The 25,024-nt window shown below is 43.4% G+C and overlaps 1 protein-coding gene across 1 annotated transcript; it reads right to left on the reverse strand.

The window, feature by feature from the left end:
- Positions 1-2,200: 2,200 nt before the first annotated feature.
- LOC138801252 (cytochrome P450 2K1-like) lies at positions 2,201-20,784 on the reverse strand. The gene is made up of 9 exons (XM_069983859.1): positions 20,543-20,784; positions 18,591-18,753; positions 15,649-15,798; positions 12,799-12,959; positions 8,786-8,959; positions 4,862-5,003; positions 4,062-4,249; positions 3,442-3,583; positions 2,201-2,471 (listed from the first exon to the last, which is right to left on the reverse strand). Exons 1-9 carry the CDS (start codon positions 20,735-20,737, stop codon positions 2,284-2,286), a joined length of 1,503 nt encoding a protein of 500 aa, XP_069839960.1. The 5' UTR covers positions 20,738-20,784; the 3' UTR covers positions 2,201-2,283.
- Positions 20,785-25,024: the final 4,240 nt, after the last annotated feature.

A 25,024-nucleotide genomic window follows, 5' to 3' on the forward strand; every position in this document is an offset into this window, starting at 1 on the left:
TGCGCCCCCCTCATTATCATGACGCCATCATTCTATTGATTCTGGAACATTGCATTGGATATACAGTATGCAGAAGCCCATGTGTGAAACTACTTAAGAGCCCCCCCTGAATTGTTTGTAAGATGTATACTGTAAGAAGTGTATTTTGTTGTTTCTAATATTTCCATTTACTTCTCTGTTTTAATGTGTATCCTGTTTAACTACATCTATGCACTTTTGCTATTGTGTGTAAACCTACTTATTCACACACCATAGAATCCACCATAAAACCAACAGGTTTCTAACATCCATAACTCCATATAAAAGGTCATCCCTTTACTATTCTGGTTGAAGTAGATCTTGAGTTTGAGATCCAGAAAATTATTGATTCCAGAAAGGTCAGTGGTTCGTTCCATTATCTTATCCATTGAAAAGGCGATGGTCCTGAAGAATGAACTTAAGTGTCAACCAGAGATGTAAGCACTAATAAGTATCGATTTTCCTTCTAAGCCAGGTCTAAAGGTTAAGGGTGATATATATATATATAGATTCATGAGGCCCCAAAGAAACTGTACAGGGCTCCGTAACTGTACAGGGCTCCGTAAATCCTGTATAGAGCCCCCCCCCCCCCATGAACATACTCACATAACTGTGCACTGGTCCCCACATCACAGCTCCCTACTGTCAGCTGTCTTCCGGGGTTGGGTTAGGGGGTGCGGGTACCTGTCAGTGCACTGGGCGGCATGATTGACAGACAGAGAGGCCAGTAACGGGCCTGTCTGGCTCTCAATCATCTCAGCTGAGCACACTGACAGGTAAAGAGTGGTGATTAGTGACCGTCGGAGAGCTGCCCAGATGACTACCTCCCCACCTCTGCCTGCTGCGCGCTCAGGGAGTAAATAAAAAAATGTCTCCGGTATAAAGCTTCTGCAGCAGCCGCGGCCGGTACGTGCAGCAGCTGCTGCAGAAGCTTTATACAGCGCTCCAGAGAACCATATCAGCGCAATTGGGCTGATTGGTTCCCTTTAAGTGCTTTCTGTTGAATAATAGACTGAAGTAATCATTATATATGTCTATACAAATACATTATTCCATACATTTTTCTCATTATGATATATACCAGCCAGATGGAGACCAAAAGGACCAAAATCTTTTTGGCTTTCATTGAGTTAGGGAAACCTTATCTCAATGGATTTCCCAGTGTACAGTCTAAACTTCCACCAGAGGCAAGATGTGAACAAGCTCTAAATATATGCACAGTAAGGAAATGATAATTGGCAGAATCAGGCCGTTCTTGACGATTATCTCTGCGTGTAATAAAGAGAACAATCAGCCGATGAATCGATCATCGGCTGATCGTTTCTTTAGGTTCAGACCTAAAATCATCAGGCGTTGGGCGTGCATCGATACGTGTAATAGCTGCCTGTCTCGGCCAGTGATTGTCTGAATCACCCCCCTTTTCCCAGGTTTTAAATAAAAGTAAACAAATAAATAAATAAACATGTTTGGTATCGCCGCGTGCGTAATCGCCCCCAATTATTAATTAATCACATTCCTGATCTCGCACGGTAAACGGCGTCAGCGCAAAAAAATCCCAAAGTGCAAAATTGCGCATTTTTGGTCGCATCAAATCCAGAAAAAATTTAATAAAAAGCGATCAAAAAGTCGTATATGCGCAATCAAGGTACCGATAGAAAGAACACATCATGGCGCAAAAAATGACACCTGACACAGCCCCATAGACCAAAGTATAAAAGCGTTATAAGCATGGGAATGGAGCGATTTTAAGGAACGTATATTTGTTAACAATGGTTTGAATTTTTTATAGGCCATCAGATATACAATATAAGTTATACATGTTATATATCGTTTTAATCGTAACGACTTGAGGAACATGCATAACAAGTCAATTTTACCCCAGGGCGAATGGCGTAAAAACACATTCCCCCCAAATAAAAGAAATGCGATTTTTTTTTCAATTTCACCACACTTTGAATTTTTTTCTGGTTTTGTAGTGTACTTAATGCAAAAATTCAGTCTGCCATTGCAAAGTACAATTAGTGACGCAAAAAATAAGGGCTCATGTGGGTTTCTAGGTGGAAAAATGCAAGTGCTATGGCCTTTTAAACACAAGGAGGAAAAACCGAAAACGCAAAAAACGAAAATGGGCCCCGTCCATAAGGGGTTAATCAACAAGGCTACTGGAAATAATAAAACTCTCTTTGGATTAGGGTTGTTTATTTTATAAAGCCAATTTTTATAATCCCTACTAGCAATCACAGTTAACAAAGTGGGGTCTGTACACTAGTAGTTCAGTTTGGCACATGTCATGTATGATTCAGGGACTAAAAGGAATCCAATGATGGGCTTTAAATTCAAATCCTCCCTGGAAACTCCTGGTGGCAGATGGAAAGTAAATGCTTGGAGAAGTCCGGTGAAAAACAGGAAAAGTTCCATCTTAGCCAGGCTTTCCCCAGCACAAGCTCTTTTTCCTGTAAAAATAAAAGTAATATGTAAACCATTAAGGGATACTGATATGAGCATTTGTCCCAATTACTTGCCGCAATACTGTATATTGGATATAATAAATAACCACGGGCAGCATAAAACAGACAGGCAGCAGGGTCACAACAAACTACAATATACCTCAAAGAGTCACTGTTGTATTTTATTTTTATTTTTTGCAGAAATCAATAGACCAGGCGAATATTAGCCAAATCTGCCATTATCTGCATTTAAAAAGCCTTTTCCCAGGTCCCCCCCCCTCCTCTTTTCCATCCACTGCAAAAAATCAGGAAATTGTGACTTGTTGCATCAGACGTACCCTGTCTGTTCTAGGGAGAGGGGAGGGGGGAGGGAGGGGGCAGGGGCTTAGCTCGTAGTGGGGCATGTATGGGCTCAAACAAGCCATTATGCCCCAGTCAGGGTATTTATATACAAGGCTAAGACAAAACACATAACCCTTGCCCCAGTTAAGGAAAAGGAATGTATTTAAAGTATTTAATATATTTCTTATTTGAACAAAATCAGAATTAGGCCATGTTCCCACAGCATGAGACACCAGCCAGATGATCACTGCTGCTAAATTCAGATGCGGACACACAATGCTACACACAATGGAGCAAGCGGCCGGAGCCGCACGCTCCATTGTGTGCACTGACAGGTTCTCTGTGGACGCTATTCAATGAATAGCGGCCACCGAAAATTGACATGTCAGTTTCTTGCGCTGCTGCTAGGGATCCCGGCCAGAGTGTATACTATGTATATACACTCCGTCCGGGATTCCATAGATGGTAGCACTATGTAAGTTCCATAGTAATCACGGCCGTTGTTGCAAATTGGCAACAATGGCCGTGATTACTACGGAACTTACATAGTGTGCATAGCCTTACAAAGTTAACACGTTATTATTTGACTGACATTTAAAATATGTTTAGCATTTTAGAGGTTCTCATAACCAACCTGCTGAGAAAGGCATAAATGCATCATTTTTCACAAATCTCCCGTTTTCATCCAAAAAATGGTGTGGATTAAACTCATATGGTGTTTTCCATTGAGTTTTATCATAGAGAACCGATGTAAGTAATGGGATAATCTCTGTACCCTGTGAACAATAAAACAATTATCTTTATTTACTTTAAACATTTAACTTTCAAAATATAAAATAATCGGGATGGCTGTGGAGCCCATTACTGTCCCTTTTATTTAATGCATGCTTGTGGAGAAGAACATTCCCTAATCAAGACTTTGGAGGACATTTATGAAGACATAAATTAGGCCCGCCACCAATTGCCCCACTGGATACACTAAGAGGCACACGCCTCCTAGTGAATCCAGCCTGAACTGCGCCTGCAGGTATAGATTTCTGCCATGATTTACGCCTGTGAGCAGGCGCAAATCAAGCCCAGGATGAGGCCACACCTCCTTACCCTCTTGCTGCCCCCCCATCTCCCACTCTTTGGGCAAACAGGGGATACAGCAGGCATACGCCAGGGAGACGACACAGATTCACACATTCTCCCTGGCGTTCGCCAGGGGCAGAATAGTAAATGTCCCCTTATATGTCTTTTTCCTGAACTCACTTTTGGGATGCAGTAACCGTGGAAATACACATCAGTGGGAGATGTATGTGACACGTTCAGTGGGACAATATTGGCAAACCTCTGTATTTCATGTATCACTGCATCAGTATAAGGCATTTTCTTTCGATCTTCAGCGGATGGCAGCTGTCCTGGTTTAATATGTGTTTTAATTTCATCCTGTATTCTCTCTGTAAAGCAGGAGAAAAATTTCTTTGACTCATTATAATGAAGTCCCAGCCATTCCAATTCTGTTATGTCCTTCATCTGCCAAGAGTAAGAACTTTGTTCTACAATACTAAAATATATTTTAACAACATCTCGGCTCTAGTTTGCCAAAAACATCAAGTTGTATAAAAAATAAAAAAAAATTCTAGAACAGCAATCCTCAGGTACAAAGCTAGTGAAGAACCATCAATTCAATGTCATTACCTCTGAATGTTGTATAGGGTTGTTAGATACAGTATGAAATGTATTATTCTGTGTTTATGGCTCCCTAATTTTTACATCACTGTAAATGAATTCAATACCACAATAAAGCAACTAAATTAGAGGGACTATACTGTGACTGTGTGTTCATATATGCATTGAGAATACATTCTGAATGCAGTGGAAACCACGCCACCATTTCTCCCCCAATAGACATGTAATGTTGGCAATAATATTTGGGGGAGAAATAAGAGTAAGGTTTCCACCACATTCTGAACTTATTCCAAACACAATTGTAAAAACCCAGCCATACTGGAATCCACACGTTATAATAATTATCACGGGTTAACATTTACTATCTAGCAAAAAATTACTTTGAATCTCCGGGTACTTCATCATAAGCAAAATCCCCCAACGGATGGTCGTAGATGAAGTCACAGTTCCAGCATCAAAGAGATCTAAGGCTGTAGCAATCAGATTTTCTTCATCAAAATATGTCTGAGGTTTTTTTAACTCCTGAAATGACATAATATAAACATATTCTACAGATCACTCACTATACATAGATGGTTTCCATTTCCATAACTGTATATTATGTTGTATACAGTATATTTTTTGCTTTCTACATTTTTTCTCTTATTTTGCATGTTTTATACCTAAATGGTGTCTGACTGTGACGCACTAAGGCAAAATATGTCATATACAGAGTCCCCAAGGCAGAACAACAAACATGGTCCCAAAATGGTTGGAGAGCTCCACAGCGGAATCCCGCCTGCCGTCTGTTTCAATCGGATGGCTCACGTCCCTCTGCTTCTGCCTCTCTCCGCTCAAAGAATTGACATTCAGCTGATAATTGGCCCGTGTAATGCTAAGTTTACACGAGGCGATTATTGGCCCGATCGTACGATTAACGATTTCGAAGTAACGATTTTATATTTATAACGATCAGCGTTAAGACGGTACGATATATCATACAGAAAATTCGTTTTACGATCGTTTTGCGATAGGCCTATCTCACACATAGGTAAAATCAGTGAACGACTGTTTACACGGAACGATCGGCGAATTTTTTGCGATCGACGAACGACGATTTATGAACATGTTAAAAGATCAAAATGAACGATTTTTCGATCGATCGCCGCGTTTACACGTACGATTATCGTTCGAATTTGCTCGTTATCGCGCAAATTCGCCCGATAAACGTTCCGTGTAAACGTAGCATTAGGGTGCGTTTACACAGACAGATTTATCTGACAGATTTTGGAAGGCAAAGCCAGGAATGGATTTGAAAATAGGAGAAATCTCAGTCTTTCCTTTATGATGTGTTCCCTGTTTATAGTCTGTTCCTGGCTTTGGCTTTAAAAATCTGTCAGATAAATCTCTCTGTGTAAACGCACCATAAAAGTGTCAGCAATCAGCTGATGAGCGGGAAAAATCATTGGCTGATCGCATTTTTTATGTGGCAGCAATGTTTATCACTATCGGCCGGACATCTCTCTGTATAAACAGGAGACGTGCAGCCGATAGCAGTGTATTTCAATGACAAAGGAACAATGCAGTGAAAGTTTGTGCGGCCCAGCCTCAGGATTAATCATGCCCTGTAGGCACTGCAAATAAACCACAATCTCTAGAATCATGCTTTTATGTGACTACAGACGGCTGAAGGTCTTTCAATTTAAACAGACCCTTAGTTCAGTTTTGTTGGAAGACTTTTGGCACTCCACTCATCTTGACATGTTCTGTAGTCGTATGGGGCCCTACACTTGTTAGATTTTTTATGGATAGGTTGCTCTTATGGCACCATGAGCCACGCTGGGTATATAGGGAACACTAAGGCCTGGTAAATGCATGACAGCTGCCTGATCTTCACCCCACTTGCTGGCAGTTTATCTTTAGTTTAATTTATAACCCTTTTGTCTTTAAGGGAACCTGTCATCAAAACAATGCTATCTAATCTATCACCATCATGTTATAGAGCAGGAAGAACTGAGAAGATTGATATATATGTTTATGGGAAAGATCCAGTATAATTTATAAATTGTTGATGGAAATCCCTGCTCTGTGATAAGGAGTCCAGTGGGCGGTTTCACTTAATGGACTGGACTCTTTAGCATGGAAACATCAGAGATTCCAATCAATAATTACAAGTTATGCTGAATTTTTTCCCACAAAGATATATATCAGTCTGCTCAGCTTCTTCTGCTCTATAACATGATGTCGATAGCTTAGGTAGAATTTTTATGGCGATGGGTTCCCTTTACTAGAGATTGTTTCCTAAAGGGGTTTAAAAACATGGCCACTTTATTCCACAAACACCATGACTCTTATCTCCGTTTAGAAGGTAGGTTTGCATTTGGGCTTATTCATATTAATAGAACTGAGTTGCAAAACCACTTCTAAACTGGAGACAAGAGTGGTGCTGTTTCTTGAAGAAAACGGCCATGTTTTTCTAAGCCTGGATAACCCCTTTAATTCCATGACTTCTTGGAGAGATCCTGCTTGTACACAGAAGCCAACCTTATCAGGCAGAGCTGCAGATAAAGAACAGGAGAAAAAACAGCACAGTGTCACAAGCCACTGGATTTTAGACTCTCGTGGCTCTAGTTACTGATCATGGCTGTGCTGCAGCTGATCATAGATAAAAAGAGCTAACACTTTATAAGCAGCAGGTAATCATTAACAAATATTACTGATTTACACATCAAGCATAAACTAGAAAGCCATTTTCATGTTTTGTTGTATTGTACTGATATTTGGTGTGAACAACCTCAATGAAATGCTTTCCAACAATGTATTTTTTCCAACAATGTATTTTTTTCATGCCATTGCTCCACAACTCTTACCAATATTTTTTCCATTATTGAGCTAAAGGAGAAGTCTGGCGGGGGAAATATTTATTAGGGGGTGGGGGGATAAAAAAAAAAGCGCCAATATGCTTACCGCTCCCTGAGCCCACGCTTCGCCACATCACGGAGCTCCTGGACCCCACCGTCTGTCATCTCCCGGGTTCCGGGTACATCACAACCCATGCTCAACGTCACAGATGAGTGGGATTTAGCCCGCTCAGCCAATCAGTGACTAGTGGTGTCCTGCCCCAGTGACTGAATAGCTGAGCAGGGAATCCACCAGCCGGGTCGTAATGTACAGTAGCTGGAGAGGAGCTAAGAAGACAGCCGACGGGGTCCAGGAGTGGGACGTGGCACTGCATGGGCACTGGGAAAGGTGACTATAATTTCTTTTTTATTTCTCCCCCCCCCCCCCTGCCCGTAATGATTACCCCCCCCCCCCCCCTTACACACACACACACCTGAATTCCCTTTTAAATTTCATCAAAACTGTTGCTTGAGAGTGTTTAAAATTGGACCATCCTAGAATGCATACATTGGTAAGTTCGAAAAATATAACAATACTTAGCACAGAAGTAAATCATACTGCTAAAGAGATGGTTGGAGACCTGATTAGTTCCATTCCCACTGCAGCAGTGATACACATAGCCTTTCTGCTGTCCAACAGGAAGATTAAAAAACCCCAATGGCCTCATAAAAAAACAAAGAACATTAAGAAAACAAACCTAAGTAAAAGTTAGAAGCCTTGTTGAATCGAAACTAGAGGTAGGTAGGGGTAAGTGAGGGTACATATGCACTAAAATAAGGGTACATATGCAGCAATATAAGATGTATAAGGGTGCCTTCACACATACCGGGTGAAATCCGCTGCGGGTTTGCAGCAAAATGCGGATCCTGGTCTATGGGGATATGTAACCCGGCCCTTTTAACCCCCGCCGCCCCGGTCCGAAGCACCTGGTCCAGGCTCCTGCTTGCTTCGGGGCCTCCCAGCATCTTCCGGCGGTCAGCCAATCAGTGCGCTGCCCCGCCGCAGCGCACTGATTGGCTGACCGCCGGGAGAGGTCGGGAGGCTCCGAAGCAAGCAGGAGCCTGGAGTAGGTGATGTATGCTCCAGGGCTGCCCCTGGCCCGAAGCATACATTACCTGCTTGGCCCCGCGGCTGTGTGAGGCTCCCGTCGGTCCCCATCAGCCAATCAGTGCTGGCGTGCACTGATTGGCTGATGAGGAGCGACGGGAGCTAAAGGGGGGTTAAAGGGGCCGGGTTCCATATCTGCAGCGGAATGAAAATTCTGCTGCGGGTATGGGACCCCATAGAACTTCACTATACCAGGATCCACAGCGGATTTTGCTGCAAACTCGCAGCTAGAAGCTAGAAGTGTGGACCCGGTACGTGTGAAGCTACCCTAAGGCTACATATGCACCAATATAAGATGCCAGCATGATATAACTCACCTGTTCCTGTTTCATAATATAGGCATCAATAAATCCGGTGATGTCATTTGCATCGTATTCCTGTCTACGTTTCTTAATACGTTTTAGAATAAAATTTTGTAGATCTTGTATGTTCTGCATTAGTTGCTTATGTAAGCCAAGGAGAGATCCGATTAGGGGATAAAAGTTATATATCTGTTGAAACATAATGCTCCTGTTTAGCTCATGCATAGGTACTGTATAGGTCTGTTAATATTGAATCTCTGTATAGCATTGCACAATATGTTAGCGCTACACTCCAGCACGGGAAAAGGAATCCACATGTCAGTGGCTGCTGACGTACCACTTATACGGAGCATGGAGGTGTCATTAGGTACTGTATACGGCATACCTCCCAACTGTCCCGACTCCGGCGGGACAGTCCCGTTTTTGGAGTCATGTCCCGCCTTCCCAGGACAGCCCTCATGTGTCCCGCCGCCCCCCGCAATCCTGTGACAGTGGAAGAGCAGGAGACATCTACAGACATCATTCTGCCTCCAGCCACATAAGGCCGCTCTCTCCCTCATAGCTCCGGCACATGAGTGACGTCACTCATGTACACAGAGCAGGGAGAAGAGACGCTGGAGGACACAGCAGTTCAGCTACAGAGGGGAGTATATTGCTTTTTTTGTTTTTTACTGTACAGGGGGCATTGTCCACATGGGAGAGAGGAGGACTGCCTACCAGAAGGCAAGGGCTACCTGAGGGGGGGCTTACTACCAGGGGGTAATGGCTACCTGAGGGGGGGGTTTACTATCAGGGGGCAATGGCTACCTGAGGGAGGGGGGGCTGACTACCAGGGGGCAATGGCAGCTGCATACTGCTCCACAACTACAGCCCCCAGCATGTCCTGACAGCTGCATACTGCTCCACAGCTACAACCCCCAGCAAGTCCTGACAGCTGCATACAGCTCCACCACTACAACCCCCAGCATGTCCTGACAGCTGTGTACTGCTCCACCACTACAATTCCCAGCATGTCCTGACAGCTGCATACTGCTCCACAGCTACAACCCCCAGCATGTCCTGACAGCTGCATACTGCTCCACAGCTACAGCCCCTCTGCATGTTCTGACAGCTGCATACTGCTCCACAGCTACAACCCCCAGAATGTCCTGACTGCTGCATACTGCTCCACAGCTACAACCCCCAGCATGTCCTGACAGCTGCATACTGCTTCACCACTTCAACTCCCACCATGTCCTGACAGCTGCATCCTGCTCCACAACTACAACCCCCAGTATGTCCTGACAGCTGCATACTGCTCCACATCTACAACCCCCAGCATGTCCTGACAGCTGCATACTGCTTCACCACTACAACTCCCACCATGTCCTGACAGCTGCATCCTGCTCCACAACTACAACCCCCAGCATGTCCTGACAGCTGCATACTGCTCCACAACTACAACCCCAGCATGTCCTGACAGCTGCATACTGCTCCACAGCTACAGCCCCCTGCATGTCCTGACAGCTGCATACTGCTCCACAACCACAACCCCCAGCATGTCCTGACAGCTGCATACTGCTTCACAACTATACCCCCCCAACATGTCCTGACAGCTGCATACTGCTCCACAACTACAACCCCCAGCATGTCCTGACAGCTGCATACTGCTCCACAACCCCAACCTACAACCCCAACTGCAGCCCTCCAGATGTTGTAAAACTACAACTCCCATTAGGCCTGGATATTTTAAGCTTTGTCTGTCCAGGCATGATGGGAATAATAGTTTTTCAACAGCTGGAGGACTGTGAGTTTGACACAGACAATGCTCTGTGAGCTGCAGCTGGCTGCCTGTTACATGTTATATATACTGACACACTGTATACAGCTCAGACTGTACAGCACATGACTGGATATAGGTTTTCTATACTGATACATTGTATACACGACTGGATATAGGTTCTCTATACTGATACATTGTATACAGGACTGGATATAGGTTCTCCAGGGAGCCTTACTACCAGGGTACAGTGGCTACATGGGGGGGGGCTTCATACCAGGGGACAATGGCTACATGGGAGGGGGGACATACTACCAGGACAGGAGGCAATAGCTACATGGGAAGGGGGGTGCTACTACCAGGGGACAGAGAGCTTTAGCTACTATATGGGGGGGGACAGAGGGGTCTTACTACTATATGAGGGCACAGAGGTGGCTTATCTACTATATAAGGGCACAGAGGGGCCTAAGTACTAGTTGAGGGTCCACAGCAGGCTTGAACACTACAGGGTGGCACAGAGTGAGCACTGTTAAAGTGCAGAGCAATATAGATGGGGACTTTGTATAGATGGTGAGGATGGTGCAAAAGCAAAAAAGCCGGGTTCTTTACTGTACGAGCAGTAAGACTAAGGAACTCTCTGCCACATGATGTTGTCATGGCCGATTTATTAAATAAGTTCAAGGGAGGAGAACAATATAATATTACAAGTTATGGGCATTAGATTTCCGGTGATACGTTGGTCCGGGGATTGTTCTGGTTGCCATTGGAGTCGAGGGGGAGTTTTCTCCCTGTTGTGGGGCGATTGTCGTCTGCCTCATAGGGGTTTTTGCCTTCCCTGGATCAACACAGTAGGATTTCCCTAGGTTGAACCTCATGGACTCTTGTCTTCTTTCAACCTTGTTTACTATGTTACTATGTTACTAAAATATTTGTCTGGCAGATTCTTCAGGGACGAGGTATTGCCAGAAGTGGTTTTCATGATGGACTGTACCAGATGGAGAAGAAAAGAAAAAGTGAGCAATTCCAATCAGAGAAGACGTCCCCTGTGAGTCACTGAATGTAGCTGTACTGTAATCATGTATATGGTGTAAAGAGCCTGTGCACCATTTGTATCTACCTCCATATGGGTCAGTCTAGTGGAGATACTGGTCTTTGTATAGTGGATGTTATGTAGTAATGGTACTAGGTGACGTGAATATGAGGGTGTGGCTATGGGGGCGTGGTTATGTGGAGGGCATGGTTATAGGGGGCGTGGTGCATTGCCGTGACTGTCCCTCTTTCCTCTTAGCAAAAGTTGGGAGGTATGGTATACGGTTATAAGGGAGGGGGGGTAATATGAGTGGGCATTGTTGTGGATTTGTGAAAAACAGTGCAAGAAACAAGGTAACACAGAAACACAGTAATTGTAACTCCTTTGTGGTCACAGATTTTTATGGTCCCCTTTTTTGTACACTTAGGCTATGTTCACACTACGTATCTTTCCGTCCGTAGTGCGAACCGTTTTGAGGTTGATGCGTTTGTTTGAAAGTATAGGATATACGGCCGCACAATGCACACTAGGTATGAGCTTACGACCGGATCGTATACGGCGCCGTGAAAAATGAACAAGACCATTGTTTGAGGATGGAAATGTTCCAACTCACGGCCGTGGATTTCCTTGGGGTCCCGTACAAAGTACTTATTTCAGCCAAATTGAACTAGATTTTTCGATCCAAAAGGTTCTGTGAGTTTTATTGGGCTGGGCGAATATTTCCAAGTAAATGACCTGCCTCAGATCGCTTCGAAACAAGCTAGGGAAGCATAACTGTACTACGGGCGTATGTTCGCGGTTCGTACGCATCCGGCCGCATGTCGATTTTTCCCACACCCGTAGTTTCAGCCGCACATGTACGGTGGCGTACGAACTACGGACGGACTCATACGCAGTGTGAACATAGTCTTAGGCAGTATTACACTCAGACAGTGACTGAAGGGTATTGGATAGGAGCCAATATGAGATTTTGGCTGTATTATTTGTCTCTGATCGCAGTAACATCTGGACCTGAATTTATACCAATAGGGCTCTATAAAAATAATCTTAGGGGGAGATTTTTCAAGCTAGTGTAAAGTAAAACTGGCTCAGTTGCCCCTAGTAACCAATCAGATTCCACTTTTCATTTCCCAAAGAGTCTGTGAGGAATGAAAGGTGGAATCTGATTGGTTGCTAGGGGCAACAGAGCCAGTTTCACTTTACACCATGTTCGATAAATCTCCCTCTTAGTGTTCTTACCAGCACTTTGGGTGTCCCAAACAATCTGTTATTTTCATCTATCATTCTGACCAAATTTTCAAAGGTTTGGTCATCATACTCAAACCTTTTCCCAAAGATAATAGAGCTGATTACATTGGATACTGCATAGTTTATTGTCGTGTGTGTATCAAATGGTTTGCCTAGAAGAAGAAAAAATAGAAATTACAACAATAAAAAAGTTTTTTTTTAAAAAAGCGTGCCATGAAAGTTCATTGTAAATCACAGGTAAGCCGGACAATACTACTCAACAAAGAGTACGGGAGGTGACAGGTCTCCTTTAAAGGAGAAGCCTCACCGAATTTAACAAAGAGAGGAAGGCAGAGGGGTGCGTGAAAATAATAAACAACCTAAACTCACCTGTCCCCGTGCCTCCATTGGGCCACTCCTGGGTCCAGCTGACGGCTGCTGGATGTAATTTTTCCGCTGGAAACCAGGTACGTCAAGTACTCGGCCAAGCTGCAACGTCATGGCCCGGGTGAGTGGTTACCCACTTAGCCAGTCAGTGACTGGGGTGGTGTCACTGATTGGCTGAGCGACCAATTACTCAGCCAGGTATGTTACATTGCAACTAGAAGAGCTGCAGGTCACCAGTGGCTGTCAACGGGACCCAGGAGCGGGCACCAGGATAGGTAAGTTTGCTTTGTTTATTTTTTTTTCCGCAAACCAAACTACCCCACCCCCGGTTTCCTGACTTTTTTTTATTTAACCCCTTCAAGACCGAGGACATTGATGCACTGATGTCTGGGTCAAATTAATGCAATGTTCCTCCCTGACTTCTAAGAGCCATAGCGCATTTATTTTTCCACCTACAGGGCTGGTTGGGCTGTCATTTTTTGCGCCATGATCTCTAGTTTTTATTAATATCATATTGGTGTAACAGAAAAATTTTGATCGCTTTTTATGAATTTTTTTCTGATATAAAATTTAAAAAAAACAGCAATCCTGGTGTTTTTTATTTCGTTTACGTCGTTCACTGTGCGGGAACAATAATGTAATATTTTAATAGATGGGAAAATTCTGCACGCTATGATATATAGAATCGCAGCGGGATCACAGCTAACTCTCATTATCCTCAGCTCCCGAGACACTGATGTGTGCAGAGCCGCTCTCACTGGAGCGGTCCCGCACACATCAATCCCCTTCACATTCAGGAACATATATATACATTCCTACTGCATCGGGTATGTGCTGTAGGAACGTATATATACAGGTTAATCATAGTATGACAGCAAAGAAGATACAGGTAAATTAAAAACTAATTAATGACCAATCATGGACATCATGCATGGTGTGATGTGGTCATTTACGTAATGGAATCACATGATCTGGGCACAAAATTACACAACACAAATAAAACGTAACATGTCTCTATAATATACAATATGTTATATATAAGGCTCCGTTCACACGGAGTAAAACTGGTCGGAATTCCGCAGTGGAATTCTCCGCTGCAGAATCTGGCAAGCCTCTGTGTCATACTGGACGTCTATGGACTTGCTCTCCTCCTCTCTCTGAGCAGAAGAATTCGACAGAGGAGAGAGGAGGCTTGCGAGCGTACCATAGACTGCCAGTATGATATGGAGGCTGGCGGAAATCCGACAGTTTTACTCCGTGTGAACGTAGCCTAATACAAAAGGTTTTATGAAGGGAAATGTGATGGAAGATGAATTATTGTAAATAGTGATATAACAGATCATTCTTAGGCTATGTTCACACTACGTATCTTTCCGCTCGTAGTGTGAACCGCGAATATACGCACGTAGTTTTGAGGTTGATGCGTTCGTTTGAAAGTATACGATATACGGCCGCACAGTTCACACTACGTATGAACTTACAACCGGATTGTATACGGCGCCGTGAAAAATGAACAAGACCATTGTTTGAGGTCGGAAATGTTCCAACTCACGGCCGTGGATTTTCATGCGGTCCCGTACGAAGTACTTATTTCAGTCAAATTGAACTTGATTTTTCGATCCAAAAGGTTCTGTGAGTTTTATTGGGCTGGGCGAAGATTTCCAAGTAAATGACCTACTTCAGATCGCTTCGAAACAAGCTAGGGAAGCATAACTGTACTACGGGCGTATGTTCGCGGTGTGTACGCATCCGGCCGCATGTCGTACGAACTGCGGACGGAATCGTACGCAGTGTGAACATAGCCTTAAAATGTAAACCTTTTGGAAAGTGGGTAGCAATTTATTCCTCCAGTTACCACCTTGTACGCACCCTGATTTGTGAATTTGTGTGTAAACTACATATTGTCTATTGCAATTGATTAAATAATATATTTTTTTAAATAATTCTTCTGGAGTGCCGGACACCTTCACTGCTATATGTACGTTGGGATAACGCGGCTGGCCACCACCTTGGATTCCGTGCAGCCTCCTGGCTATGCCCTCAGGTCACAAGGAAACAAGAGGTGAGCTGACTACATATTTCAGCACAAAACTTAAGTCATACATTTGTTATTGGGAAATTATTAGAGATGAGCGAACCGGGTTCGGGTTCGAGTCCATCCGAACCCGATCGTTCGGCATTTGATTAGCTGGGGCTGCTGAAGTTGGATAAAGCTCTAAGGTTGTCTGGAAAACATGGATACAGCCAATGACTATATCCATGTTGTCCACATAGCCTTAGGGCTTTATCCAACTTCAGCAGCCACCGCCAATCAAATGCCGAAAGTTGGGGTTCGGATGGACTCGAGCATGCTCGAGGTTCGCTCATCTCTAGAAATTATAGACTGGATTGGAGATAAAGAGATAAAAAGTAGACTAAAGCTTGCCTACATAAACAGAACTAGGATTTTTGGTAAGTGTAAATGAAATATTATACCATTGTGGGATTTAAAACTTTCTATAAGGGCGATTAATTCATCTTGAATTTTGGCTTGTACAGTTTTCTTCCCCATTCCAAAATCCCGAAGTGTCGATAGTGTGAACCTTCTCATCGCTTTCCATTCTTCTCCATTGGAAAAGACTATACCTGAGAGACAAATATAAGCAAAGGAACATTACACTTGCATATGATAATAAACAAACTGGATAGAGACTATTGGGGAAATTTATCAATAGGGGATTTTTCTAGCTGTGGTCTATTTCTGCTGCGGCAAGAATAGACTGGTCTATTGAAAGTGAAATTTACTATCAGGGATAAGCCTGGTCTATTTTCTGTGGTGGTGACTTGTTTGTCTCAGAATTGTCTCAAAATAGTCTGATTGGCCCTGGTTTGCCTCCTAGGTAATGAGCATTTTCTTCTCCCTTTCTTTTTCAGATACCGGTACCAGCGGACTTTATGTTAACTCTCATTTTATTAAAAGTTTTTCTGTTTTATGAGCAAACATATACAGTATCTGAATCCACAATACACAGAATAGATTACACAATACACAAACATAGTAATGTGTTGTATGTAAACATAAGTGCCGCGTAATACATTAAGTCCAACAGATCTGAAAAGGAAGCCATCGGTGGAGGTGGTTGAACCTTGGTAATAGCCTAGGGATGAACACAAGCCCGCACGAGTGCAACACCTCCGTGAAATATACCATAGCGACACATGAAAAGCAAAATGTCAATACAGGAAAACCAACACAATAAATGCAATCGAAAGACAAAAAATATATATACCAACCAAGCAACAATAGAACCATCAGACGAGACAAGAAGGGGAAAAACAAGGGAAAGACATAGGTGGTTAGTTCCGCACAGAATCATGAAGGGGAACAAGTCCCTCATAGCTGTAATCCTTTTTTTTAAATAAATAAATATTTTATTTTTAAAAAAGGATCCCATAACCAGCCGGGTTTAAAACCAAACAGCAGCAGCCTAGAAGTGCCCGGGTGTAAGGGGCCAATTATTTTGGCCCTCCCCTGCCTAATAATACCAGCCTGCTGCCGACCAGTCCAGGAGCACCATTTCTTGACGTTCTGGGACTACTGGCACTCGGCTCTTCCTAGTACCCCTGGTGCGGTGGGTACTGGGGTAATAATAGGGGGGTTAGTGTTAGCTCTTTTATACCGGCTAACACTAGGCTCCAACTTAGTTATGGATCCCATCTATCAGATGGCTTCCACTACTAAGCCTGTAAACTAATGAAGGAAAACACAACACATCTAGAAAAAAATTGTATTCAAATAAAACCCCCCACACCCCTTGTTGACCATTTTATTGAACATTAACCCCTAGACAACTAAGGACTGGTATGCCCTGGAAGTCGGTCCCCAGACGACCCTGGGCGGAGCGCACTTCATAGCAGGTGGGGGCTGGCTGCAGTGAGGCCCTCACCGTTAATAACAGACTGCAGCAATCGCGCTGCAGCCTGTCATTAACCCCTTAAATGCCGTGATCGCGGCATTTAAATGTAAGTGACAGGGGCAGTCCCCTGTCACTTACTGATCGGGACCCCTGCAGTGTGACTGCGAGGGTCCCGATTGTTTTAACGGATCGCCGGAGGTCTCTCACCTTCCTCCTTGCGGTCCAATCGTCAATCTGCTGGTTTAGTCTCACTGCATCTGCCTCAGCAATAAAGGGCGGCACTTAACGCCCTTCCTTGCTGGTGCAGGTGCAGTGCCAGAACAGTCTAGTCCCCAGGGGTTAAGCCCTACTAACCAGACTGTAAATCCCATGCCTGGTATTTGATATATTCTGCTCAGAAGCTTTCTGTTTCTGGATGGGAGACCCTATAGAACAGGAAATCCTGGCTTTATGAGGGGATTCCCTGCTCCTGTACTGTAAGGAGGGGAGCACCTCTCCTTACTGTACAGCCCCAGAGGGTAAGTAGTGATGCTATTGCATCACTACTTAACCTTTCTACACCCTGCGCCTCACCCACAGAGCAAACTTTACTCCACATTAGGTGGTGAAATACGCCACCTCTAGTGTGGAGTCAGTCTGCGACCCATGTTCGACTATTGTAGATAGTCGCACGTGATAGACGAGTTTTGCGCAGCTATGGAGTTTTTTACTCCAAAAAAGGTGCCTAAACCTTTGATAAATCATAGTGTATAGAATAATGGACCTTTTTTGTGCGGACGTCAAATTAACGTTCATGACAATTATTCACTGACGTTATTTTTAGTTGTTCACACAACCTGTTTTTTCCCACCATCCTTTTTTTGTCTTTACTACTAAATGCAATGGGCCTTCAAAACCTTCAAGAACCACATTCAAAAGGACATGAACTAGAACAAGGTACCATCAGTGGTCATTTTGAGAAAACAAAAAACGGACATGTGAAAAAATGTCATGTGAACATAGTCCAGGGTGATTATATTGCAATTTATATTTGCTCATAAACTGTATACATTGAGCTTTTTGTGACTCCAGTTAAAAGAATAATAGAACCATTCATTTCCACTGTAAGGCTATGTGCACACTGAGCAATTCTCGAGGAATTGTAGCTGAAAGTTTTCAGGCAGAATTCAAGCAGAATTTAAGCCCCCCATTGACTTCTATAGGATTCCTCTAGCAGATCTACCGCAGAAAATTCTGCTTGGAAATTCTGCAGTGTGAACAACAGAGCAGAAAACCCATTGAACACAATGGGACTTTGCTCTGTACATATTTTACAGGAGGAATTTCAAGCTGAATTTCAAGCTGAATTTCAAGCTGAATTCCTCGCCTTTTCCTCAGTGTGCACATAGCCTAACAGGTTGAACTTGATAAACTCTTGTCTTTTTTTCAACCTTGTTAACTATGTTATGTATCAATTCTACTGAAATCTGAAGGTTCCACACGTTATAATAGTCATGCTCAGTAATAGAGTACCATAGTTACCATGATTTTTTGAGGTATAATCGAAGATTGGAGTACTAGCCCTTTCTCCAAAGTCTTCAGCTCGGGTGATGAGTGCTTCTTTTACAGCCTTGTACCCAGCAATTACCACCACTTTTCTGGGTCCAAATTGCACAGTAAAGACTTCACCGTACTTCTCTGACAGCTGCAATTATAAATTTTACTTACAGTCATGAGAACAAAGGAACACCCTTATAATGGAGTCCGTCTTGTGTTATCAAAAAGACCAAGCAGTGGAGTATAGCACACAACCATGAACTTCATCCAGCTATATCTAGTATATCACATTTTTGAAATGACAATAATGCTTTAGGGTAGCTTCACACGTACCGTACCGCAGCAGATTTTCTACTGCGGATCCGCTGCAGATTTGTCTGAATGAATGACCACAGCATTAAATCCGCACTGTCAAATCTGCTGCAGATCTGCAGCGGATCCGCAGCAGATTTGATGGTGCAGATTTGATGTTGTGTTCATTCATTTTGTCAAATCTGCTGCAGATCTACTGTGCATCAGCAGCAGAAAGTCTGCTGCGATACGGTATGTGTGAAGCTATCCTTTAAAGGAATGTCTCATCAAAATTTTCTTTTACTGATTTAGATTTAAAAATTGTTATTTTATTCTACTCTGATTCTTCTTACTTCTTTTTTTATTTCACTTTTTGTACATTGTTATAGGGGGCTCCCATCTTGCCTGAGCTGTTTTAAACCGCATTTAGTGACATGCTTTACAGTCAGGCTCATGGACATAAACAACAATAGACAGACTCTGCCCCCTTAAGATAACTGAAAAACATTACTAAGCGCACTCTGTGACCTGTGCAGAGGCAATTCCACAGGAAGCTGCTATTGTCTCCCCTATCTACTGGACTGGTGTCACATGTCACTGTACTGCTGTAAAGATCACTTTACAGCAGCCTCCTCTTATCACTACAGACACAACAGGAAGTCTCTGCTCAGTTTTAGCCCCAGCTGTGAGAATGAAATTAGAATTATTTTATAATCTAGATAAAAAATGGAAAATGATTACATTATTTAAACAAGGCTGGGTTCACACTGTGTCTTTGCAATCCGTTAAATGTATCCATTTTTAATTAGTTACTTTAACGAACAGAAAATCATAGTCATCACTACTTTTGTGTCCAAAAAAAAAATGCATCCGTTTCGATATATATATATTTTTTTTATAATGGAAGTCAATGGAAAAACAGTTCCAAATGTATGACACACAATTGCATCCGTTTTTTGCATCTGTTCTTTCCATAAAACGTATACGTTAGATGGATTGCAAAAACACTGTGTGAATCCAGCCTAAGTCATTTTCTGATGATACATTCCCTATAAGATTTTGTAGACTAATAGAGCACCAAAAGATGCCTGGCCTGCATGTTAAAGGGGTTATCCAGCGCTACAAAAACATGGCCACTTTTCCCCCTACTCTTGTCTCCAGTTCAGGTGCGGTTTGCAATTAAGCTCCATTTACTTCAATGGAACGGAGTTTCAAAACCCCACCCAATCTGGAGACAACAGTAGGGGGAAAGTGGCCATGTTTTTGTAGCGCTGGATAACCCCTTTAACATTGATTGTTTTTCAAATGAGATGTTCACTACTATTGGATGGTGTTTGATTCACTTTTGGTCTTAACCATAAGCGCACAATATAGTTGTATGGCACCCCAGCACAAGTAAAAGACTACTGCCCGCTGTGAATGCATTTACACCAACCCCCCATCTAGACCAGGGGTCTCCAAACTGCGTCCCTCCAGCTGTTGCAAAACTACATTTCCCATCATGCCTGGACAGCCAAATGCAAAGCTTTAGCTGTCCAGGCATGATGGGAGTTGTAGTTTTGCAACATCTTGAGGGCTGCAGTTTGGAGACCCATGATCTAGACTGTAGCACCCTCTTAGACTATATAGTATATACAGCAGTGTACCTTCATCAGTGACTGGTGGGGCTTCTTCAGGTCCACCAGGTTGAGGTTGCCAATGAGAGGGAGAGGGGTCGGTCCTGGAGGCATCTTTGCTTTGCTCTTCTTAGATCCATTCATCCAATAGACAAAGAATGCAATGCAAGCTGACAAAAATAATAATACATCGACTCTATTCAAAAGGAAGGTAATAAAAGCCATGGTGAGTTCCTGGTAAGAGTCCGCTCTGGATGTGCTGTGTCATGATATTTATCCGCATGAACTTCATTATCCTTCATGCGTTAATCTTTACCAGGGTACAAATAACCAATGATGAACTGATTGAACCATTGCCATTTAACTGGGTTAAACAGCCCCGTTCTGTTATTGATCACAAATCTTGGTTTTTATATAGAATTATATTTTACTGCACAGCACCTGATGAAGTTGTGACCAATATACTTTATTATAATGTGATGGTGTCTGATAAAGGATTATGCTTTGCAGTTATTATTTCATCTTTTGCCAGGGTGTAAAGCTCACACAGCAATGTTAGGAAATACAAATGAATCATAGAATGGACTTTTCGATACTGTTTGTGTTTGAAGGTTTAAAGTAAATGCTGAGAGAGTCCACTGAACAGGGTGAGAGGTTTGTCCAGTGTCTTTTTGCACCCCCTTGTGTTTTAGACACGTCAGATCAGGGGTAGGGAACCTTGGCTCACCAGATGTTGCAAAACTACAACTCCCATCATGCCTAGACAGCCAAAGCTAAAGCTTTGACTGTCTAGGCATGATGGGAGTTGTAGTTTTGCAACAGCTGGCGAGCCAAGGTTCCCTACCCCTGCGTCAGACAATTAGGTCCTATTATGGTTCCAGCTTATGCAACCTTTAAAAATTTCCCCTTTTTATAAATGACCTTTGGGACAACTTATCAGACCTTTGTTTGCGAACATGAGTATTTAATACTATGGAATGTTTATTGCTCAGAACATTATAATGCCATGAAGATAAGAGATTTGCATTGTCATACAGTAACTTAGTGTCAGAGGAATCCAGATGTGCCACGTCTGATGCTGACTGATTTCCAAGGTAAAGTTACATATTACAGGGGTAACCTGGTATAATAACCCATATTCATATACAGTGGTACCTTGGTTTAAGAGTAACTTGGATTGAGAGCACTTTGCAAGAAGAGCTCACAGTTTTTCAAAATTGTAACTTGGTTTAAGAGCATTGCTTTGGTTTAAGAGCTCCCTGTACTGGGTGGGAGGGGGAGTGGTGGAGGGGCATGGCCTGCATAGCGGGGTCTACAGCACTGTACTCTGACCCAGGACGTCTCCCTCACCTTCCAATCACAGCAGATACATTTCAGATTTGGGCTTGCTCACATATGCCCTCATACCTTCATGCTCCCTGCAGTCTCTGTCCGCCCTTGTGTTTCCAATCCTCTCCATTTCTGCTATAATCTGCCTGCACTTACACTCAGCTATATACACTGCTGCTATAATGTGCCTGCACTCACACTCAGCTATACACACTGCTGCTATAATGTGCCTGCACTCACACTCAGCTATACACACTGCTGCTATAATGTGCCTGCACTTACACTCAGCCATTCACACTGCTGTATAGAAAGGTTTCTGTCACTGTCCTCCTGCACAGCTCTGTGATTCTTACTTCCTGATTGGTCCCTGCTGAGCACACCTCCTTTCCCATTCCTGTCATGTGACGACACAGACTTCTGACAGCAGTCCTGCTACTCTATTCTAGCTTGTTGTACTACACTACTGCATTATAGGGATCTGCAGTTCCATCCTGTAGCTACAAACTGCTGCTGTGTTTTTCAGGTTTATGCCCTTACTATACATTATACTCCACAAGCTGATTACTATACTGTACAGTAACTTATAATGAGACATATTCAGCTGTTTCAAACTTTGTTTCATTTGTTTTACATGTTATTCAGAATTTATTTTAAAAATCATATTTTTCGGGGTGTGGAACCAATTGTCTGCATTTTAATTATTTCTTATGGGAAAATTTGCTTTGGTTTAAGAGTGGATTTGGATTACAAGCACAGTCCCGGAACAAATTATGCTCGTAATCCAAGGCACCACTTCCTCTATTACAGGGTTACTCAACTGACCCAAATCCAGACCTCTGCCCACCGGAACCTGGTAGGGAGTTGATAATCTGGGCCGTTTCAAGGACCGGGCAGGCTAGGCCACTGCACGGGGCGCCGACAGCTAAGATGGCGCCAGACACCGCCCAGATCCTGGCCTGACCACGTAACAGGCGCCCCCTCCGCCTCCCCTCCAGACCCCAGTGATCTCTTGTAAGCTGACGGCGGCAGCCCCCTCTCCCCCTGCGCGGATCTCACTCGCATCTCTCTCAGACAGATCCTCCAGCAGGCCAGTGATAATGTCATCGGGCCTGCTGGAGGATCCGTGCGACAGCTGACATGCTGGAAAGGAGAGAGGAGAGAAGAGAAGAGAGAAAGACCGGGGTCAGGATTAGGTGAGTATATTGGTTTGTTTTGTTTTGTGTTGAGGCAATGCAGGGGGACTCTATTACTATGGGGGTAATGCAGGGTGTCCCCTATACTGTGTTCCTGTCCCCATATACTGTGCCCCTGTCTCTATATACTGTGCCATATTCTGTCTATATACCATACTCAGAGATATCACTGTGTTATATGTGGGGTTACATAGGACTGCAGGTGACAGCTACTACATAATCTGTTGTCTGTTGTGTTACATAGGACTGCAGGGGTCATACACCACATTATGTGTACTCAGACTTATCACTGTGTTATCTTTAGTGTTACATGGGACTGCAGGTGACAGCTACTACATTATCTGTACTCAGAGATCACTGTGTTATCTGTTGTGTTACATAGGACTGCATGTGACTAGTACATTATCTGTACTCAGAAACATCACTGTGTTATATGTGGTGTTACATAGGACTGCAGGTGACAGCTACTACCTTATCTGTACTCAAGAGACAGATCACTGTGTTATCTGTGGCATTACATAGGACTGCAGGTGACATCTACTACATTATCTGTACTCAGAGATATCACTGTGTTATCTGTGGTGTTACATAGGACTGCAGGTGACAGCTACTACATTATCTGTACTCACAGATATCACTGTGTTATCTGTGGTGTTACATAGGACTGCAGGTGACATCTACATTATCTGTACTCAGAGATATTACTGTTATCTGTGGTGTTACATAGGACTGCAGGTGACATCTACTACATTATCTGTACTCAGAGATATCACTGTGTTATCTGTGGTGTTACATAGGACTGCAGGTGTCAGGGAGTTGTGTCATGAGCTCTGCTACATCTGTCGCCCTGTAATATATCTGTATCTCCTGATACTGTGGAGCAGCTTGTGCACAGACGTGACCCAGGGTGGGCCGGGCTGTTGGTGTGTGTGAGGGGGGCAAAGGGGAATAGTGTTTGAAGTGGGGGCCAGGTGGCGTAGTGTGTGAAGAGGGGGTCAGGTGGGATAGTGTGTGTACGGGGGGAGAATGCACAGTAGCCAAGTAAATAGATATAGCATACTTATGATAATGCCACGAGTTCCAAAGATTTCACGTAATTATTGTCTGTGGCTTTTATATATTCTCTATCCTGCTTGATGAACAAAAATAGGCCTCATTGTCTCAACTTAAAGGGGTACTCCAGTGATTTTTTTTCCCCTTTCAAATCAACTATTTAAAAAATATATGTATACTGTTGTGTAAATTACTGCTATTTAGAAATCTCCAGTCTTCCAGTACTTATCAGGTGCTGTATGTCCTGCAGGAAGTGGTGTATTCTTTCCAGTCTGACACAGTGCTCTCTGCTGTCACTTCTGTCCATGTCAGGAATTGTCCTGAGCAGTAGCAAATCCCCATAGAAAACTTCCCCTGCTCTGGGCAGTTCCTGTCTCTGACAGAGGTGGCAGCAGAGAGCACTGTGTCAGACTGTCCTTGAATAAAATGCTGAGTCCTGTACATCAATCAAGGAGGAGTCCTAGGAGGTAATGGCAAGTAGCAGCACCACACCTGTTCTCAGGTTATGTGTGACATTCCAACTTGGCTCCATTCCATGTCAATTGGAGTTGCAATGATACACAGCAACCAGAGGACAATAGTTGTGTCGTTTTTCTACTGAATAAATCCTGGTGCGCAAAGCAGATGACAAGTTCCCTTTAATTCCCTGGACTGTCTCTCCTTCATAGAAGACTTTGGTGTGCTGGCGCCATCTAGTGGTCATTTTAAATATCTGTCGAGCTAAAAATTGCTGTCGTTCTGAGAATTTTCATAGCGATAATTGAATTGCGTTTAAAGGATAACTAACATCAGAAATGGGAGTAGTAGTAGCAGCACGCTATTTCACAGCCAAGATATCGCAGGTGTTAATACATGCCGCCATTAACGCATGCGTAGTATATACTAAAAGCTTGATACCGGTCACGCTGACAACAGAGGTTGCGCATGCGCAGAAGAG

Source organism: Dendropsophus ebraccatus, chromosome 9, assembly GCF_027789765.1.
Source record: "Dendropsophus ebraccatus isolate aDenEbr1 chromosome 9, aDenEbr1.pat, whole genome shotgun sequence".
Classification (NCBI taxonomy): domain Eukaryota; kingdom Metazoa; phylum Chordata; class Amphibia; order Anura; family Hylidae; genus Dendropsophus; species Dendropsophus ebraccatus.

Excerpts from the sequence above, each read along its gene's own strand:
- LOC138801252 (XM_069983859.1), bottom strand. The coding sequence starts at position 20,737 with ATGGCTTTTATTACCTTCCTTTTGAATAGAGTCGATGTATTATTATTT. Across the intron at positions 8,960-12,798 it reads TTGGGACACCCAAAGTGCTG|ATATATAACTTTTATCCCCT; the intron begins GTAAGAACACTA and ends ATGTTTCAACAG. Across the intron at positions 2,472-3,441 it reads ATTTATGCCTTTCTCAGCAG|GAAAAAGAGCTTGTGCTGGG; the intron begins GTTGGTTATGAG and ends TTATTTTTACAG.